General features: G+C 43.4%; 1 protein-coding gene across 2 annotated transcripts in view; it reads right to left on the bottom strand.

Moving 5' to 3' along the window:
• ELP2 (elongator acetyltransferase complex subunit 2) overlaps nt 1-22,117 on the bottom strand; it is a 98,324-nt gene that overhangs the window by 29,112 nt on the left and 47,095 nt on the right. For both annotated transcript variants that reach the window (XM_019509190.1, XM_019509191.1), the window contains 5 exons: nt 15,502-15,597; nt 10,310-10,410; nt 9,451-9,582; nt 8,788-8,937; nt 2,148-2,336 (listed from right to left, as the gene is read on the bottom strand). In XM_019509190.1, the coding sequence (XP_019364735.1) occupies nt 2,148-2,336; nt 8,788-8,937; nt 9,451-9,582; nt 10,310-10,410; nt 15,502-15,597 (668 nt within the window). The remainder of the gene's footprint in view (nt 1-2,147; nt 2,337-8,787; nt 8,938-9,450; nt 9,583-10,309; nt 10,411-15,501; nt 15,598-22,117) is intronic.

Here is a 22,117-nt window from a genome sequence, read left to right as displayed (position 1 = left end):
GGACAAGAAGCTGAATATGAGTCAAAAGCGTGCCCTTCTTGTGAAGAAGGCTAACAGCATATTAGGCTGCATTAGCAGGAGAGGTGCCAGCAGATTGAGTGAAACGATTATTTCTCCTCTATTGGGCATTGGTGAAGCCAGATCTTGGAGTACTGTATCCAGTTTTGGGTCCCCCACTACAGAAAGGAGGTGGATAAGTTAGAAAGAATCTAGCAGAGGGAAAACGAAAATGGTTAGGAGGCTGGGGCACCTGCAGAGAGGCTGAGGGATTTGGGCTTACTTAGTCTAGAGAAGACTGAGGGGGATTTAACAGTGAAGGAAGTTTGACTAGTTTTATGGGTCACCTGTTATCAGTGTAATCAAAGTAACTCACAGCATAGCATTATTTTCCAATTTAGGGAACGGCTTTTTTGGTTTAACCCTGTTTCTCAGGTGACGTAAGTTAAACTGATATAAAGCACTCACAGAATCATAAAATTAGGGTTGGAAGGGACCTTGGGATATCATCTAGTCCAATCCCTTGCTCAAAGCAGGACCATCCCTAACTATATAATTCCAGGCAATGCTTTGTCTAGGTGGGTCTTAAAAACCTCCAAGGATAGAGATTCCACCACCTCCCTGCATAACCTGTCCTAGTGCTTTACTTACCCTCCTCGTGAGAGTTTTTCCTAATATCTAACCTGAAGTGTCCTTAGCGCAGACAGTCCATGAAGAACGTGGAGATATATTTCTGCATCTGCACTAAAAGTGGGGGAAATTCTTTATACCATATTTACTCAAATCCAAGATGACTCCAAATCTAAGGACCCCACTCACCCCTAATTAGATACTACTCATGGAACTTTACACGTTTGTTATCATTTTCTATGTATAGAATCAAATTAGTTGAAGATAGTCTTGCGGGGGGCCGTGGTGGAGATGAGCGAGTCCACTGCCCTCCCCCATGTCTGTACCTGCCTCCCACTCCAACCCTGCCCCACCCCCTGTCCCTTCTTGCAGCCAGTCCCCCCTGCACCCTGAAATCTGCCACTCCCCTTGCAGTCAGCCTGCCCCTCTATCCCCTGCTCCTCCTGCAGCCTGTCTCCCTTCCCCTGGCTACCTCTCTCAGCCTGCCACTCTCTGCCCTGGGCTGGTTGCTTGAATACAAGACACAGGGGGTTTTTTGTCCCCATTCTGTTTGGGAAGTGGGGGAACCTTACCTTGGATTAGAGAAAATATGGTCATATCTGCCTGCTTTATATAGTACTGTGCTATTTGTATAGCATCATTAATACAACTGATCAAAAAAATTAATGCAATTCAAATGTTGAGGAGCAGAAATCCTGTAGAAGAGATTTTTTTTCCACCTAATAAATTGAAACAAGATAGAAAAGGTTTGGACACAAGAAAACAGTTTCAGCTGAAAGGAGCTGCAGAAGAGACTGCTCTTGAACTAATCATGCAAAGAACATGGGAAGAGACAGAGGCAGCCAGCGCAAGATGAGTGGATGGAAAGTGGGGAAAAAAACAGACAAGGTCCATTAACACTGAGCAAATCAGTGAAGGAAGGGAACGTATGCTCTAAAAATTAAAATCAATTTTAAACAAGACCTTAAAATGAATGGGGTGTGAGTAATGTTCTTTGAGGATGGTGATGCTGCTGTTTTCTCTCCCTATAATCAAGGAAGAAAACAGCATTCTATCAATACTATAACCTAAAGAACTAGGATTTTAAAAAAGGCCTCAAAACAGCTTCAACAGCTGAAAGAAATGCAGCATGGAGGAGTACAAGTGCAATATTTATATATAGTGCCTAATGTAGATTCCAGGAGGTTTGAATTAATTAAAAAAACATACAATTAAAAGATAAAATATAACACAACAGTAATTATGTCTAGACAACACTATTATGCCCTAAAATTTATAAAAACACATTAACAGGCCTTTTTTTCACCCTCTCATTTTAAAATTGCTAAATGAAGGTAAAGTAATTTACATGTGATGACCTTTACTTCAAAGTCATATTCACTAGAATCATTAGTAACCAAAAGAGAAAGAGAAAGCAAAAAAATAGAGCTACTGTTTTATAATTTTATCCTTTCATAATTTTAATCTCAATACAGTTATAAAGAACTGACAATCTCTCTCTTATTTTCCTGGATACTTACACTGAAACACAGGTTCTCCATCAAAATGCCAGTGATGTTACTGAAGTTTTCCACAAAAGTCTTTGGTGCACTAAAGACTCGAAGCACTTTTTCATCTGCTCCAGACACAAACTGAAATCGGCCAATCATGGCCAAACACTGGATGTCATATCCATGGACTTGAGGTCTTGCAATTTCATGCCAAGTTATCTGAGCAAATAGCAACACGGTAGTGGAATAAATTTTGTTAAATAGAAAAGTGGAGAGTTTAAGTTGCAAAACATTTTCAGTAGATGAATTAGGATATGTAAAAATAACATACCTCAGAAAGAATCGATACAATGGTCACTTTAAATTTAATCCTCTGCTAAGACACAGAAAACAACCCACATACCACTACAATCTGCTCACCATCCATGGGCTGAACATTTATAGACCCGTTCTTCAGCTGAGGAAATTTAACTAATCCACAGCATGACAGCCCTCATCCAATCCACTGTTAATGCATCTATTTAACTGGACTATCCTTGTAGTCTATTACAACAATTAATGTTAAACACGTGCATGTTTGCAGAATTAGGCCTTTGTTTAGTTTAGCAGAGGTGGGAGAAGGACCATGCAAGTTCATTCATTTGACCAAAGACTTGTGACAGTACAATAGAAAAAAAACTATATATTTTTATACAGATGATAACAAGATTACTTATTACATGAAAAAATATTATGTAATAATGTTATTACATAAGTATTATTTAACAGAATATGGACTAATTTGTGCTGTTTAATCTCCATCCCTCTTTTTTTTTTAAATCCAGGCTAAATTATATACCTGTATCTATCTCTCTATCTATATCATGGCATCCCTTGCATAGCCTATTTCCTGGAATCCACAGTTTAAAAGATGTTTTAATATGATGCTCAGGTAATCCAAATTACCATATTTAGTCAAATTTAAGACAAAATCATCTTAAATTCAAGTCACCTTAGATTTGAATAAATACAGTAACTTCCATGTGCAATTATTTTCAGCTTGTAAATGTGTGTAGTGGGCACCCAGATTTCTTTCCTTCCAGTTTTTTTATTTTACTTTCTAAAAAGAAGTCTGGATATTATTGATTAGTATGTGGTATAGTTCCTAACCTCTTTTTCTATCTGCAAATTGTTTAATATGCAGAATTATTTGCTCTTTAAATTGACATACACTGTGTAAGTGGCATGTAATGATGCAAGATCATTTTATACCAGTACATAGAGTGCAAGGAAGCAAGAACAAGCATCAGCATGTATTCAAATATTGAGAGAGACAATGCAGAGGTCAAATCAGGAAATAGAAGAACACTATAAATAAAATACCTTATTAGCAACTGTTCTATAAAATGAAGAATCAAATAAACTCAAGTAAGTTTTAGCGCAAGTTTTCACAAAACCCTGATGATAAAAACATTTCCTAGAAAACTTAATAGAGAAACTACTAAGAGTGCTTCTGCAGTATTTGCATTTGTATTCCATGAACTGAAGTACTGTACTAGTGCATTAGAACAAGACTTCCATTTCCTTCTAGGAAGCATTCAACTAGCTTGTTCAGTTTTAGTGGTCACACGAGATAAAAGGCATAGCATACAACAGCAATATAAATGGTAAAAAGACAATTAGATATTCAATTTAAATAATCCACTTAATACAGTAAAGGAAATCAAAATGGAATTAATAAAATGGGTAGTGTTGAGAAGATGTTGTTGCCATGATAGTCCAAGAAATATGTGGAAGAGAAGAACTGTTGTGGATAATCTATAACAATAATAGGCTTATTCTGTCTGTCTGGAGCACTCTGATGGGTTGTCTTGGCAGCCAATCACAATGCTTCCTGAAACAACCAGAGTGCTCTGGATGGACAGAATAAGTGCATTATTATTACAGAAGATTCTGAGGCGTTTCAAACAGATGTGCACGCAAGTCAGAGCTAGAATGAAGCACTGGGCCCCGCTGCTGTGGAGTGGGCAGGCTCCACCAAAGGAAAAAAAAAAAGTGGTGAGGGGCCCGATCCTCCCCCCTGCAAGCCTGCCTCTTCCATGACCAGAGGGCGGGCAGGGTGGAGAGCTGCCAGTGGGCCCTGAGCTGCGGGGGACCCCAGTGCTTCCCTCTACAGTGGCGGTGTTTCAGCAGGTGGGTGTAGCCCAGGGGCACTGCCACTGCAGAGGGAAGCACTGGGATCTCCTGCAGCTCAGCGGCTACATGACCCACCAGCAGCCCGCTCCCCAGCTGCAGGAGATGCAGGCAGACTCTGGTAGGAAAAACAAAAAACAAATCAGGTCCCTCACCACTTTTTTTTCCCCCACCCCCTTCGGCAAAGCCTGCCCATGAGAGCAGCCGCTGACTCGGTCACACAGCCCCTGAGCTGCAGATGGGGCCTGGTGCTTCTCTCCACGGTGGTGGTCTCCCCTGGGGCCACTTGGGCAGGGTGCTAGATGCATGGTTCAGCCCCAGCTCACAGGCAGCACCTACTGGATCCAACGGTGCACTGGGTGCTGGAAAACCAAGCTCACGGCTTGGTGGGCTTCCAGCATTCCACGCACTGTCCCTGCCGCCTTCCTGCAGCCTGGGACTGCCCAGGAATGAGCTGGCAGTCCCAGGAAGGCAGCAGGAGGGCAGCTGGGTATGCTGGCAGCCAGAGAGGGTGGCAGGGATGGTGCATGGGGCACTGGAAGCCCGCCAAGCCTGACCTTCCCCACACATGCCCGGGCTTCCAGTGCCCCATGCACCATCCCCACTGCCTTCTCTGGAGAGGGGCTTTGTACACATGAGGAATATCACTGTAATTTGTTAGGTAGCATACTAAAATACATGGGATGCATTTTAGTTTGCTACGTAAAAAAGTCATTTAAATTGAAATATGTCGCCGAGTCACAAAATTGTCACAAAAAATTGTGACCCATGTTGCATTAAAAATGCTTTGGATTCCTGCATTTATTTTGTGACTCATGTTTACACACTTAATGGTGCTAATATTGTGTGGCACTCTGTGACATCCTTGAAAAGATCCCAAAGCATTCTGTCTTGTGGTCTGCATTCTTTGCAACAAAAAAATTTTCTGTAGTCAGTAAATTAGCAAAAACTAAGAGATGGCATTTTCCAAGGGTTACCTCTGTCTAAATAAGGAATGTCCCAAGTCAGAACTGTAGTTCTCAACCTTTTTAAAGCACAATACACACACGCAGAAAGACAGGGCCACCCTTCTTAACAGCTTACAACATGCTAAAAATTGACATAGAGTTTAATGTGTTCCAAGAGTTTCTCCCAGAATATAAACTTGGTAGTTTGAGAGAGCTTATAAAAGAAACAAATGCATAAATAAAAAGGCAGATGACAAATTGCAGTTCCTGATTGATTTGCTATTGCATCCATCTGAAATAAAAAGTATTCTGAAAAGGTGACCAGATATTTTACTGAAAAAAGAGGATTAGATTGGTTAGACTAGATGGAACTGTCCCACATGCCTCTTTCTAGCGGAAGCGTGGGGGGGCGGGGGCAAGGGGAAGGTGATCAAGAAAAGCTGCAGCACAAGTCAACTCTCCTGCCTGCTTTATGGTCATCAGAGAACCCTAATACATACTGCAGCCCTGTGCACAGGACAGTTTTATCTGACCACCGAGGTACCTGCATCATGGCATCTCAGTTGAGAACCACTGGGTTAGACTACTATATACACCACAAGCTCTCTGCCACTTTAGCTAGGCCATGAGTTCTCCTGTTGAAGACATGGCTTGCATGCTGGCAAAATTTCCTCTATCAGTATAGCTTAAACCATCTCCTCAAATGGAATAAACTGTACCAAAAAAAGCCTTTTTTCTTCTAATACTGCAGCTGCACAGGCCACTTTGCTAGCAGAGCTTTGACAGTTAGGGGTGTGATTTTTTTTTTTTATCTTCTTAACTCATAGAGCTATGCAAGCAAAACAAATTTTACAGAGCAAGCTGTATTATTATGAAAGGGTTTACAAAGCTTTCAGGAACAGCTATTGCTGAGTAACTCCACATCCTGGCTCTAGCACATAGGACTTACCTATGGGCCCAACTGGGCCCATGGATTGGTCCTGCAGTACTCATCCGGCCCATGGGCTAGATGAGTTTGACACTATTGGTCTGCCTGATTCTGCAGCAATACAAGTCCAGGAAAACTATGTCAACATTAACCCTGCTTCATTCTAGATCAAGCTTAGGGCCAACTTGTATCACTAGAGGTTACAGACTTAGTCGCCATGTAAGAGCAGAGGTAAACCCCCAGAAAACAGCTTTAACTTCCTTCTAAAGAATCTAAAATATATGTATATAGAGTGAATAAAATCAATACAGAAGTGACCTTCAGCAGTATAAACAATGACCAAAAAGATATTACATGATATGTGACAGAGTTAAAATAGTTAGAAATGTATTAGTTTGTTTTTCTACATTTTTCCTGGGGTTTTTTTTAAGTGATTGAGATAAGAGCTCTCAGTATTAAATATATACGTATCCCCATAAGTAAATTAAGACTCACGAAGAGGGGAGCAACAGGCTACAGTTGGACCTGGATAGGTTACAAGGATGGGCGGAGGAGAATAGGATGGGGTTTAACACAGACAAGTGTAAGATGATGTACCTGGGGAGGAACAATCGGCACCATACATACAGGTTGGGGAACTCCCCTCTAGTCAGCACGGAGGTGGAAAAGGATCTGGGAGTCATTATTGACTCCAAGATGAACATGAGTTGGCAATGTGGGGAGGCGGCTAGGAAGGCCAACTGCACCTTGTCGTGCATCCACAGATACATCTCGAGCAGGTCCAAGGAGGTGATCCTCCCCCTCTATGCGGCACTGGTCAGGCCGCAGCTGGAGTACTGCGTCCAGTTCTGGGCGCCACACTTTAAGAGGGATGTGGACAGCATCGAGAGGGTCCAGAGGAGGGCCACTCGTATGATCAAGGGACAGCAGGGTAGGTCCTATGAGGAAAGGTTGCGGGACCTGAACCTGTTCAGCCTTCAAAAGAGAAGGCTGAGGGGGGATCTTGTGGCCTGTTATAAACTGGTTAGGGGGGATCAGCAGGCGCTGGGGGAGTCCCTGTTCCCCCGAGCGCCGCAAGGAGTGACCAGGAACAATGGTCACAAGCTGGCGGAGGGAAGGTTTAAGTTGGACATCAGGAGGTGCTACTTCACGGTCAGGGCGGCTAGGGTCTGGAACCAGCTTCCAAGTGAGGTGGTGCAGGCTCCCACCCTGGGGGTTTTTAAGAGGAGGTTGGATGACCACCTTACTGGGGTCATTTGACCCCAGTGCTCTTCCTGCCATGGCAGGGGGTCGGACTAGATGATCTGCTCAGGTCCCTTCCGACCCTAGAAACTATGAAACTATGAAAAATTCCTTAAAATCAACACAATGTGCAAGTTTACCCTTTTTCACTTCCAAGGCATGGTGCTATATTTGCCTTCAGTGCTTCAATTTAGAAAAATCCTGGGGGCTTCCCCTTCACAATATCTGCATTCACTGCCGCAGTAAAAAACCAAAAACAAAATAGAAAGGAGAGGCAACATATACCTATGGCACCTAAACATTGGTATGGCCTAAGAAGGAAACAGTTGTTTAATTAATTGTCACTCTCTCAACTCTCTTTATACAGCAGATCTTATCGTTTGCACATGTTCCATCTGTTAGGAGATATCTGCTCTGTTAGCACAAAGCAGAAAGAAGCAACAGGAGCAGAGAGAATTTAACCCCATGTCCCGCAGTGGGTCAACTGCTTTGTTTTTCTCTGTTCTACCCACCGTACCTCCTTCTTCCTCTCCCTTCCCTGCCCTTAGTATTAAAATCACTGTTTTCTATTTTGAAGCTCTACTTCAAGCAGCTCCTTCACAGCATCTGATGAAGCAAGCCACTGCTTACAAAAGCTTATACATCTCTAATTTAGTTAACTTGTAAGGAGCAACTCTACTCTGCCTTCTGCCTGACTTCAAACCAACATAGCTAACTACCTCTCTAATTTAAGGAAACCATTAGGAAGTTAAAGATCTTAGAGAATAACTAAAAGAATATCTCTAAATCAGTCTTTACTGCCATACAATGCATTGGGAGAGAAGTGAAGGTCTGAGTTATTTGAAGAGGTATTTGAGATTAGCTACTCTCAGAAACAAACATCAATACAGACAACAGAACGGACAGAGTAAAGAGCAACGTCACCAGGACCAACAATTCTAAAGTAAAATGACACATGAGCCTGTAAAAAAAATAACAAAATATATAAAAATCTGGATGAGAATGTAGAGATTACTTGTTCTTAGGTTTTCAATTACCTTGTGGTTTTAGAAAGGCTGGAAATGTTGTTATAAATAATTAATAATACCCACAGGTCGCTGGTTGAGGTACCATATAAACATGTAGCAAATTCTTGCCAAAGCTCCTTTTATTTAAGTATTTTGCTGTTTCAGTCTCTCTGTTTAAAAATGAAAGCAATAAATGCCAAAGGAAAAAATATTAAAAATTTAGAATGCACATATGCAATTTTGAATAGGTTGTGCTTTAGAGCAGCTGAAGCGTAAGCAATAGCTCAGGTTGCTTATCCGGTTCCAAGGTGCTTCTCTCATCCTGAGCTGTAAAATTTCCTTTATTGAATTTGCAAACATTTCCAAAGATTTACCTCTGTCTGGTGTTTTCTTTTCCAAGGAGCAAATAGTCTAGTAGTTTGATCAGAACCAACAGTGACGATAAATTCCCCTTCTGGATCCCACTGTAAATCTTGTACAGAATTGTAGTGCCCAGAAATCACAACTTCTGGAGTCCATTCTTTCTATTAAAAAAAATTATATATGCATTTGAGAAAGAGAGTACAGACAAGCCTGCAAGCTATATATTACCATACACAAAACATATAGAACTGAACACAGAAGTTGCTGAACTAACCTAAATGAAAGGAAGACAAAGAGGATACCAGAAGGAGAAGAAAAAACAGATCTAACTGAAGGGCAAGAGCATTGGCTGAATACATACAAGTCTTGGTGAGAGATGCTTTGCTGCATATTCAAGAAGAAATTGATATTAACGTTCAGAGGCAGAAACTGGGCAAGAAAACAAGTGATGGGGCACTCACTCTGATTACTATGAATGCCCATAGAAGGAAAAAAAACAAAACAAAAAAAACCCACAACACTGTGGAGTTTATATTCAAGACCTAGAATAAGAATCCTGGAGAATGGCACATTTTGAGAAAGAACAGTTCTGTCATTTGAAGTAAACATTATTACACAGCAGCATCCACCATGTTCTTTTCAAAGTAGCAACAAAGCCAATGAAAACTCCTCACCTTGTTAGCTGGAGTCTGTTTCCAAAGATGCAATGCTCCATGGAAAGCATAAGCGAGAATCATTGAGCCATCTGAATTGAACTGACAATCAAAAAATCCAAGTGTGTTACCACCTACTTCTCCGACACGTACCTGAATGAACAAATGGAAAACATCTGTAGCTCAATAACTGGTCTTCCCTTTGCTGTAAATGCATTCCAAAATTAAGGAATAATGGACCACCACAAAATACAACCTATATTAAAACACTACATACAAAAATATGTTCAAAACAGTAAACATGAGAAATGCAAAATGTAGTAGGCACCAGAATAAAAGTTGCTCATATAACCTAAATAAGACCCCTTCTGCACATATGCGTTAGACTAGGGCCTTGGCTGAAAGACAGTCTGAGTAGAGATACCTCAGCCTGCTTACATCCCAGACCAGCATTTTAAGCACAGAAGTCCTTGCCATCTTTTGCTTTCCTATCTGCTATCCATCCCTTTCACTAAATAAGGAAAAGGACCTACGGATTAAAGAGTATTTGCCCATGGAATTACAGACTGTATTGTAATAAATAAATGCTGGGGGGCAGTAGTAAAGTTGCACTGCAGACAACCCTAAGTCTGGTGTCTCCTAATTTTAAAATGGTTCAGTTGTGACACAAGCATTTACTGTAGGAGTTTAGTAAACAGTTTTTACTCTACTAATATTAATGTAATTTAGGAAACATCTTGAAAAAACTATATGTTGCCTGAACAATGTGACAATGAAGTAAAGAAACCCAGTCTGAAAAATTTGGGGGAAAAAATCCAAAATGGGTTTTAAGTTAGGAAAAGCCCAAACTAAAAAACAAACAAACAAACTGCACACTTGCCTGTTCTAGCCATACTCCAGATTCATCATCTGGAGCCCACAAGATCATAGTTTTGTCCATTGATGCAGACAGTAGTCTCATTGGTTGATGAATGCTGCCATCTGCAGTACAGGAAAGAAATTATGCTACAACAGGTTAGAATGCTCTTAAAAACACTTAGTAGTACTGGTGTTTAAAAAAGTGTTGTAATTTAACTGCTGCACTGAAAAACTTTTGCTACTGAACCATTAGTAAGTGTCAATATTAACAGGATCAGAATGTGAACTGACATGCACGTCTGTTAGGGGTGTGTAAAAAAAAGTATTGTTCCAAATATTTGTTTCACTAAGACGGTCAAAGAAAAATAAGATTTTGTAGACATTAGGGCTGGAAGGGACTTCGGAAGATCATCGAGTCCAGCCCCCCACCCAAAGGGCAGGAAGTAAGCTGGGGTCATAGGATCGAAGAAAAATCATAAAAACAAACAGTTCAACAGATGTCCTTAAGTTAGGATGTTTAGGTTTCAATTTAGGGAAAGTAAAAGCTTGCAAACTTCCTGAGAATATTACAGACCCTACAGGTTACATATCACAATTCTAAACTGTTCATCAGTAAAGACTCAACATTAGAGATTTGTCTGAAGAACAGACTAATATTAAACTAAGCTTTAAAATGAAAAAACCTGCTATACTGATATGCATTGCTCTGCAAACTAGGATCCAATAAATAATTTGGATACTTGTTCCCTCAAACACCCCCAAGGGTCACATCCAGAACCCTGTAGTAGATGCTTAGGCAGAGCACAGGGGCAGTCAAACACTCATGAATGGGATCCAAACTGTGCTTGCAATTACTGTTTCAAGCACGTTGCCAGAGGTAAAGCTTCCTTCGTACTATAAAAAGTCTTCTGAAAGCTCTTCTACAAGAAAATATTGTGAAGTCAACCTTTTGTAACCCTTGAGTTCCTTCTTGACTACAAGAAAAGTGAATCAATTTCATTTGCAGGATCCTTTAAAAAGTTTTAGCTTAATCCAAAACCCATTTAAATTGTCCAAGTAACTGAGTCCTTTCCTTGAAGTTTCAGTTTCTAATTGAGATGTTTGGTCAGGTCTGTTAAACAGGCAAATTTACAGAAAACTGCTCCAAGTTTCCTCCTTTCTCTCTCAAAAGCATCTCTTTCAACATCTTTCTTCAAAAAAATTTAAAAAAAAGGGGGGGGGGGGGAAAAAAAATTCCCTTCAAAATGTTTCCATTCCATTTCCTGTAGTGCTTTCAGTAATCTGCTGATTTAGGCCCTTGGCATACCTTACATTTATGGCAAACTTAACATTTTAATTACACCATACATTTGTAACATGGCACACATGAGTAATTTATGGCATGATAAAATAGTAAAGCATTCATAAAGATGTTCCACATTATGAAATGTTCATTAACTGTGGATCATCATTGTGACTGGTTTGTATTGTACTTTAGTCTGAACGTGCAGCATAAATTTGTCAGCACAGGAGCCTGAGATTGGGAAAAAGCTCCCTGATCTCTGGCTCCCCACACCAGTAAGCAGCCCAGAAGCATGCATGCCCTTTGGACATGACTACACAGATGAAGCTTGAAATCAGACAGCAGTTCCCCAGTGTGGAATTTCATATGCACTGGGGCCTTTTAAAGGCATTCAAGCAGCACAGCTTCATGGCACACACGGAGCCCAAAATCAGGGACTGCTCCCCAATCTTAGGTTCCCCCTGTGCCAGAACCATTAAAGGGGTATTTCAAAATGAGGACAGGACTGCACAATATACCTTTCAACAGGCAGCTATAGCCTGGATCCAAGGCTGCCCCCTACCCACTCGTGCTGGTCAGCCACCGTCTGTCCCTTGAAAAGGGTCCTTTAGGAGGGTTAGCCACCCTCTTTCCCTGCATTGGGAAACTGGTTCCCTGATGCTGGACCACACCAGTCCATGGTGTTCCCTAGGCTGCCTGGTGAACCTTCAAAGGTCCAGGTGCACAGGTAACCCTGTACTGAGAACCAGGTTTTTCAATATAAAAATATAAAATTCCTCAGAAACCATCATGCAAATAAATTAACATCTGCCAGGAGACCCTTACGGGCAAATCTTTCTATACTGCATCCAATTTTTCTAGGAAGGACCTACATTTACAATGGATCTGCAACAGTTTCACTCAATGAATGAGATGTGTGCCTTTATAGTATTAGTAACGATAAGGGATTAGTGACATAATTCCATCTGATGGATTTTGTAGTGGAATGTAGGACAACTCAACTCTATTCTTTAATACTTCAACTCAGCCAATGCCAGTTCTAATCAGAACCTTCACTCTAGTCATAGCAGAAGAATATTTTTCAAAGCTACTATATTAAAAAATGTCACTTCTGTACAGCATCAAAAATGTCTAACACCTTTCTATTGTTTTTTAAACTAACTTCTCTGGAAATTTTGGATTAGTTAAAAAGTCACAATAAACTAACTTCATAAGCAAACTGTGTTATCAATGCTTTTGTCCTAAGCCTTTAAAAACAGCACATTTCTACCCTACTGAGTAATTTTTTTTCATATGCTACTGTCCATGTCTGTGATTCTTCATAACATAGTTGCCTAAGACAGTGAGAGTCGAAGTTTCTGGCAGTTTACCCATCCCCAAGAGTCTTAACCATTGAAACGGTGAATTACTTAAGAGCAGTCATCATTCTCTCAAGTGCTACAGCATACAATACATATACTGATGCTGGATATTTGTTGAGTAGTAGATGAAAAATCCATCTATTCCTTTACTCCCCCCCGGTACACACTTGTACAAAAGCTTTCAGATTTTCACCTAAGCCTTATATTCAAATTCACGTGATGTTTCGTAATGACAACTTACTTTATTTACCTGAATCCAAGACTACTAAACATTTAAGACAACTTTCCAGTAATCAGATTCTAAACATGCAAAATTATAAATTTGTTGTAAGTTTCCATGTCTAGAATCTAATTATTGAAGGGTCATCTTAAATTAGTTGCCCCTACCACTGTAGCAGGGAGGGAGGCAGTAGCATGGGCAAGCGGTCAGACCCCCTTCCCTTCACCACCCCCCACATACTCACTTTTTTTTACATCAGGTAAACCAGGGGTGTCCAACCTTTCTGAATGTGGGGCCAGATCATGAACATTATCACCCAGTGGGCCGGCGAGCCATATTCAAAGACCTCACAGGAAGTGGTAGCACATCACCCCCCCAAAATGAAAGTATAATGTTTACTTCCATTTCCTGTTCCAGCACCTTGGGCCTCAGAAAACAGCTTGGAGGGCCGCATGGTGGCCCGCAGGCCGTATGTTAGACAAGCCTGATGTAAACAAACAAAAACAAACCAACTGTTGCCCCAAAAAGAAGAGCATCTGATGGCTCCCAAAAGACAGCTACTACTACAGAGAAACTACCAGACTGTCCCCCCATCTATATGGCATCTGGAACTCTACTACAATGCCTATGCAGCAGGGAGGCACCAGCTGTTTAAGGGGTCATGGCTACCAACAGAAAGTGTGAGCATATCTACAAGAGCTTTCTTGTGATTTCCCTGTGGCAGAGAAGCCAGAATGAAGGGCCTCTACCTCCAAAAGGGAGCTGAGCGCGTGAATGAAATTAGAGACTATTTCCAAGAGTTTTGCAGACAATATCAAAGTTCTATGGGCAAAACTACATAATGCAGACCAGGGTTGAATGAATATTGATTTTTCTAAAGAAAACATATATAAAAACATTTAAAAAAAGAATGTGAATTTGCATTGAACAAAGTGAGATTACACTGCAGAAACTATGTAAATAATGCAAACAAAAGACAGAATGATATATATGCACCAGTTATATGCTGCATTCATATTGTCTTTTATCAAATTAAGATTTTTTTTAAAAAACAGACCTTATTAGAGTATACAACAGGAGATACAACACAGATAGACAAAATATGGCCCAGGGACCGCATTCGGCCCACCAACTGATTGGATCCAGCCTGCATGCAGGTGCCCACCAATTAACTGTATCTGGCCTATGGCTGCTCCTGCTGGGCTCCACACTGGGCCAAGCCCCACGCACTTCAACCTGAGACAGTGTGCACTATGCTCCTGCCCTCGCTCGCCAGAGGGCCCCACCCAGTGTGCACAGCTTCCCAACAGGGCTTCTGTTGCCACTGCTGCAGCCAACCGAGGAACTGCTCAGCTCCAGCTCCACCTCTTGGCCACCTTCCACCCAACTCCACCCAACCACCATGATCACCAGCCATCTGCAGGCTGTCACATGGGTGGAAGGCAGCCCTGCCAGGAAGCTGGCTGGGGCTGGAGCTAGTGTGGCTGCAGGCAGAAGCATGGGGCAGATGCAGATGGAAGCACAGGGCAGGCTGTCCCAGGAGGAAGCAGGCAGGGGTTCAGCCCCATGCAGAGCACCAGGGAGCAGACACAAGCTGGAGGGAACAGAGGCAGACTGCACCTGCACTTGTACTGTCCAGGCAAGCTCTACTGCATATGCCCCCTGCCCCTCCATCCTCTCACCCACCTCTGGCCAGCTCCCAGGATCTAACACTCAGGCAGCCCCCCACACACTCATACCCAACCCACCCTACACACCCCCACACCCTTATACACCCCACCATACCCCCCCAACCGCACATCAAACACACCGCCCTACCCCCGTCCCACACACACAACATACAAAAGTAAGACTATTTTGAGCTATTATACAATTGCCTCTACATACACCACTCAAAGACACACAAATCAGGACAAAAATATATTTTGGAATAAAATTAAAATGTGTTATAGTACATGTTTGATTTTTAGTATATGACTTGGCTTTTATCTATACTTTGTCAAAATGATTTCTTTTGAAAGATTTTGTGTGTGTGCCCTCAACTCAATTGGTTTGGCACTGTTTTTGGGGAGATCTGGTGACCCTGAAACCCACATCAACTGGTTGAGGACAATGGGACAGGTTGTTAGAGGGGTTGCAACCCCATGCTACCTGACAGGTTGTGTCTATGTCTTGTGGCCTGGGGCCCCAAGGCTAGGCCATGTACCATGAGGACAGACGCTATGGAGAGGCAGTGTTTCCCAATCAAGGGTGGATTTTCTGATGTCAGGGACCATGTGATGTAACACACAGCTCCACCACATTTATACCATCAACTAGTAAGAAGCGTACATTATGTACCATTTTCTTACCTCTGAAAAATGAAGGCTGCCAGTGAACTGCATACACCCAGTTTTCATGGCCAGCTAATACTGACTCCAGAGTAACTGCATACGTTGTCTCAGCATCTACCACGGAACAGAGAAAGTGAAAACGTTCATTCTTTAAAATCAGTTTCATGAGGAGCCAGAACATTTTCTGATGATTTCACAGCTTCAGTGATAAAATTTCAGCAAGTTGAAAATGTCACGTGTGAGCTGCTGCTCAGGGCTATGTCCTGTCATGGGCACTACCACGCAGCTAGACACTTCAACCCACAGGCCAATCCTACTTCCTTCACTGGCAGTGGTACTAAACGAAAGGCAATTTCACAGGCTAAGCCTAATCTATAGGAGCTTGCATATCCAGTTAGGTTTGCCCCCAAATAAATATTCATAACTAAAGAGTGATCAGATTGTAATGCAACTGATTAAAATATATCTAACTTTAAACCACAGCTCAATGCTAATACAAGGTTGTATGGGAATATCTTTAACAACCTGCATAATAAATACTTCAACATAAGAGAACTGTAGTTAAAAAGCAGAAGAAATGTTAAAATAGTATATTTATCTACCACATAGTTCATTAATCGGGGCCCCACCAGAGTCAATAGCATTTCAAATCGTGGTGACACCACAGCAGCTCAGTATATGCATGTATTCCAGACACCCCTCCCTCCACACCCCCACAAGGAGCCATGTGGTAATTAGTTCCTACTCATGACTGGCACTGCATGTTCTTGTAATGAGTCATGGGATCCTCCAAAATTTATATGTAGATGAGGCATAGAGCGACCTGGTTCAGCTTCACCTCATAAAGGGCAGGGCCACACTAATTATGTGACAGGCTGAGAGAGGGGGCCACAGAGGGGTTCTGGATTAATTGTTTGCGGCCCAATTTGGTGATATCTGCCAGGCATTTAAGGCTGGTGAAGAAACAGGAATCATTAGAAATGGGAAAGAAAAGCACAGATAGTGGTAGCTGTGAATGCTGGTGAACTGAGAGCAGAGAAGAAGAAACCAAACAGCGTGGAGTCAAATATGGAGATTCAGGCTGAGAGCTGGAATCTGACTGGCAGCTGGTACAGTGATGAAGACGAAGGCAAAAGCAGTTGAAACTGGGCAGAGAAGACTGGATTTTGATCAATTTTTGAAAGTTAACCCTATGTACTTAAAATGCATGATGGCCTATCCAAATGGGAGGTCACAGGGTTTTACCCACTGGCACAGAGGGGCCTATGAACAGTTCTGGAGAAACTACAAGGAAATGGAGGAGAAGGAAGAACTGCAACAACAGATTTTTGCCACTGAACAAAAGTCAAGAGAGCAAGTGATCGTTAAAATGTATTTGGGCATCCTTGAAGAAGTGGACGTGGAGAGATGGTTGGAGGGGAGAGTCCAGAGAGTCTTATTTGTGGAAGAAGTGAGTCACAAATATAACGTGTGGACTGGGGTGTTTCAGGTGCAAGTGATTCTAAAGGAGAAGGGGAGCCTGGGAGAGATGTGGCACCCACTGTCAGTTTTTTATGTAAGAGGGCACCAGGGCTACATCATATACCACGGGCAGCCCCGTTAACGTAGCAAATGCAGGCTGGAAGGGCATTTGGCAGCCTACTGTACCCTAACCATTTGCTACCAGTGTGGTGGGAGAGGGCACAGAGCCTACGGGTGCCAGGAAGTGATGAAATGCAGGATATGCAAGTAGGAAGGGCACCTGCAAAACAGATGCCCAGATTCTCTCTCCAACAGAGCACAACCTAAAAAAGGGAATGACTTCAATCAGATCAGTGAGGAGGAGGAAGTGGGGGAGGCTGGGATACATTTGGAGGAGGAAGTGTTGGTGGAAGAAATACCAGAGGTGGAAAGGTGCGGAATGAGTGTTGTGGAAGCAGTACAACAACTAAAGGAGGAGAGGGAAGAGGAGGAGGGACGTGGAAGCACAAGCATGGAAACAGCAGTAGAGAAAGAAATGCTGGAGACTGACCAAGAAGAAAGTTCTGCTTTAGAGAAAGGGAAAGGGGTGGAGATGTGGATAGGAAAAAGGAAGAAACAAAGGCTGCCACAGAAGAAAACAAGAAGGGAAGATGGAAAGGGGGAGAAGGGAGAAGCGACGCTGTGTGGGGAACGGTACATCAGAAATGGAGACGGAAGGATCTGCTGAGCTGGAAGGATGTGGTGGGGGGGAGGGGTCAGCAATAGCCTCTCAGAAGCCCAGGAGAACCTAGTGAGAAGGACGGGCATAAGGAAGGGGGGAGGGACAGAGTCACTGATCGTCAGCAGTGATGTGGACAACCCATAAAACAAGGAAGGTGAGGACCAGTGGCTTCCACCTTTTCTTTACTATGTTCTTATGTGTTGGAACTTTAAATGTGAGAAGTTTATGGATAAGGAAGAGGTGAGACCAAATGGCAGCAACTTTAAGGTCAATCAATGGGGATGAGGTATGTCTGCAAGAGTATGGAATACTGTGGGGAGGCTAATATAAATATCTAGAGAAGAGACTGGGTTCGGGGCAGTCATGGTGGGCAGGGACAAAAGTGAATAAGGTGGCAGGAGTGGTGGCATTAATTAAAAACCCGGGGGTTAAAGTCAAGCAAGTGCAAGTGTTAGTAGAAGGAAGAATGCAGTGTTTTTGGAGACAAAGAAGATGGAGGTAGAGTCATTTAACGTATACACACCTGCAGAAAGGGAGGGTGGCTTTATTCTGGAAGCTGGAAATGTACATGGTGGTGGGGAGACACACAGTCATAGTTGGCAACTTCAGCTGCATAACTGAGAAAGGATATGGCGGGGTAAGGGGAGTTAGACAATTCCTCAAAGATGTTAAAGAAAATTATCTAGGAAGAAGGTTTCAGGGATGTGGGGGCAAGAGAGAAAGTACATATGAGAGTGGAGCCAGGAGGAAGAAAAACTTTGAGGATTGATTTTGTTTTAGTCTCAGGAGTGGTGGTACACAAGAAAGAGATGCAAGATGTACATTTTAGTGACCATCGAGTGCTACAGGTGGAGATGGGAGCAGGGGGATGGAGTAGGAAAGGGAAAGGCCTCTGGAAAGTGAACATTAGGGCTGCTTCACAACAAAAAAGTGTGTAAGGAGTTTACGGAGGAGTACAAGGAATGGAGAATCTTAAAGAATTGTTGTAAAAGCAGATAGGAATGGTGGTGCATGATTAAAAGAAGAACAAGTGCATTTTTCATGAATGTTGGGAAAAGAAGGGCAAGGGACAAGATAAGGGAGCTGAAAAGGAGACAAGAGAGGGTGCAGCGCTTAATTGCGGAAGCAGGAAGGTGGAGACAGGTGAAGGATAAACTGGAAAAGGTGGAGTTGGAGGTGGAGGAATGGTTTAAAGGGAGAACCACTGAAAAGATATTCCTAGCGAAAGTGCCTTGGGTGGCAGAAAGGGAAGAATGGAACTCATACTTTGCCACAAGGGTCAGGAAAGCAAAGGGAGAGGTGGAAAGAGTGAAAAAGGAGAATGGAGACTGTGTGGAAAGCCAGGAGGAGGTACTGAACACTGTGGCAGACTTCTATGAGGATTTGTACAGAAAGCAGAAAATTGACAGCAAGCAGAAGGGGATTTTTGTAGGACATCAAGGAAAAGGTGGAGGATGAAAGGAAGGATGAGTTAGGGGGGAAAATAAGGATAACAGAGGTAGAAAAATGTTTAAGAACTTTTAAAGGAAACAAGTCACCACAAAAGGATGGACTTCCAGTCAAATGTTTCATAAGTTTCTGGCCGTGGGTGGGAAAGGATTTGGTGGAAGTCTTCAGAGAGATAACACAGAAGAAAGACTGGGGAGGGTTTTGCAAACAGAGTAGTGGTACTACTGTATAAGAAGAGAGATCAAGAATGCCTCAAGAACTGGAGGCCGATCACATTACTGAATACAGATTATAGAATCCTGGCAAAAGTCATAGCAATAGGAATGAAAAGTGTTCTGGATCAGGTCATACAAGAGGACCAAACATGTGCAGTGGAAGGGAAAAGAATTGTGCAAGCACACTGGGTGTTGAGAGATGCACTGGCATATGTGAAGGATAGAAAATGGAATATGGTACTAGTAAATTTGAATCTTGAGAAACCATATGACAAGGTAACACATGAATCTAAGGTGCTGCTGAAAATGGAATTCTTGGAAAAGTTGGTAGGCTGGGTGGAATTGCTGTATGGCACAGCACAGTCAGGTCCTGGTGAAGGGAAACTTGAGTTGGGCCTTTCAGAAACAAACAGGGGTGAGGCAAAGGTGCACCTTGTCACCTGGGATCTTTTTATATACCAGGGAACCTCTGGCACAGAGTGATAAAGGGAGGCACAAAACAATCAGTGGAATTAATATTCCTCAGTGGGGGTAGGAAGTAACACGTTCACTGTATATGGACATTAATGTGACAGTGTGAGATACAGTCTCATTAGACAGAATCCTAAAACGTATGGAAGACTACGGGGAAGCTTCAGGCGCAAAAGTAAAACAAGGCTAAGAGTGGGGTGTTGGGGATCAGAAATTGGGGAGATCTAGGGAAGTCTGGCATGAGGGTGCTTCAGAATCAGATAAAAAGCTTAGGGGTGGTTCTTGATATAGAAGGAAAAGTCACAAAAGCATGGGAAGAGATAGGTTAGGAAAATTTTAGGGTTTTGGAGCACAAGAGGTTTGACATATGCAGGAAAGAAAGCTGGTAAAACAGGTGTTGCTACCCATTGTGTTGTTTGTGGTGCAGTACATCCTCCATCATGGATTTAAAGCAGGAATATCCAGAGATTGATTTGTATGTTCTTCTGGGGTTCTAAAAAGGAACAGATTGTCAGGAAGGAATTATACAACGGACAACAGTGCCCAGGGTGGGAACTACCAGACAGAGACATTTATCTACGCATACTATGTTAGAATGGTTGTGAGGGAAGCATTGGAAGGAGGCAAGAAAGTGGGAAATTTTTGCAGATTTTGGGTGGGGAAATGGCCACGGAGGATGGGCCTATATGGGACAGGGTGGGCTTGGAAATTGCCAATATATTATGGGAGAGCAGAAATTTTTACTGAAGTACAAGGCTTGGAAGGACTAGGGATTCTAGGCTTGAAAGAAAAGGGGAGTATTTTTAAGGAAATCAGAGGGAAAGACAAAATAAATGAGGTGGGTGATTTGTCGAAGCAACAAACAAGGCAAGTGTGGACAGGGGTAACGGGAAGATTTAAAAGGGGAATATGCAGACCTGATGTGGAGAATGGTGAGGTGGGTTTTAACAGTAAGAGAGGTTCAATATATAGGTGAGGTTTGGGAAGAACAGCAAAATGCCCATGGGAGAAGTGTGGAAGGGAAGAATCAGTGATCTGTGTATTTTGGGAATGCAACTTTGCATGGGAGATTTGGAGGAGGGCACAGATTTTTACAAATTAAAAGTGAATAAGGTAAGTTTTGAGACAGTGACGTATGAGTTGGTTAAGAAATGGCAGAAGAAAAAGAGAAGGTATGGGCATGGGTGGTCTGTGGAAAATGAGGAACTTGATGATCATCAGGGATCCGGGTTTTCCATTTCCCACAGAAAAATGGAATAAACCACAGATTTTACCTTTAACTGGAGGCAAACGCGGATTTCTCAATTTACCAGAGAAACCTGGGGATTTTGACATTTCACAATGAGCTCCCTGCAAGCTAGCTAAGTTTCAGCATGTGGGGAGCTGGGAGGGAGTGTGAGACGGCAACGCAACAAGGGGCGCGACATGCATGAACATGCACATGGCCCCAGAGCAGCTCCAGGAAGGGGGTGGGTGTGAAGGGGGGCCAGAAAGAGGGGGATTGAGGCCCCTGTAGGGAAGGAGGGAGGGAGCTGGGCAAGGCTGGGGCTGCTGCCTAGCCCGGAGGTGCTTGGGGCCTGGGACTACAGGGCCCCAGCGGGGAGCAGGACAGGGCCGAGGGTGGCTTGTCTGGGAGAGGGGGAGGGTTGGCTCCCTGCTGCCGCGCACACTCCTGGGGGACAGAGGGGCCCCATGTCCCCCAGATCTGTGCGTGGGGCAGGTGCGGGCTCCCACCCTGTCTGCTTCCCTCCCCCGGGGCCTCCGCAGCCCAGCAGGCATGACCCAGCGTGGCAGGAAAGAGTGAAGCTGCGCAAAGCTGCTCGATACTGCAAGTTCCACACTGGCTTGGCAATGTGCCCCCTGCGCATGCTGTTGCTTTGAGGGGTACAACTCTGCACCACTGCCCTCACTGCAGCCCAGCGCAGACACACATTGCCAGGGCAGCACAGAGCTCACAGTGGTGAGCAGCTTCTCCATGCAGCTCTGGTGCTCCCTGCTGCACTAGATCATGCCCGCTGGGCTGCGGAGGCCCCGGGGGTGGGAAGCAGGGCAGCAGGGCACAGCGATAAAACTGCTCGCTGCTGCGAGCTCTGCACTGCCCTACAAGGCCCTCCCATCCCTCTTGGGAGTGTGCACAGCAGCAGGGAGCCAGCAGCACCCCACTGCAGGCAGCAGGAAGGAGCAGAGGCAAGGAGTTGTGGACCTGGGTCCATAGCCCTGGCAGCTGGGGGCTTTCTCCTGCAGGGCTGGCAGAGCAGGGGCTGTGGGTGGGCAGCGAGGGGCACCAGGAAGGCTGTGAGGGGGAATGAAAGGCAGA

The sequence above is a fragment of the Gavialis gangeticus genome, unplaced genomic scaffold (assembly GCF_001723915.1).
Source record: "Gavialis gangeticus isolate Ggan-Ray unplaced genomic scaffold, GavGan_comp1, whole genome shotgun sequence".
In the NCBI taxonomy this organism is placed as follows: domain Eukaryota; kingdom Metazoa; phylum Chordata; order Crocodylia; family Gavialidae; genus Gavialis; species Gavialis gangeticus.
This window is presented reverse-complemented; position numbering and strand designations above follow the sequence as displayed.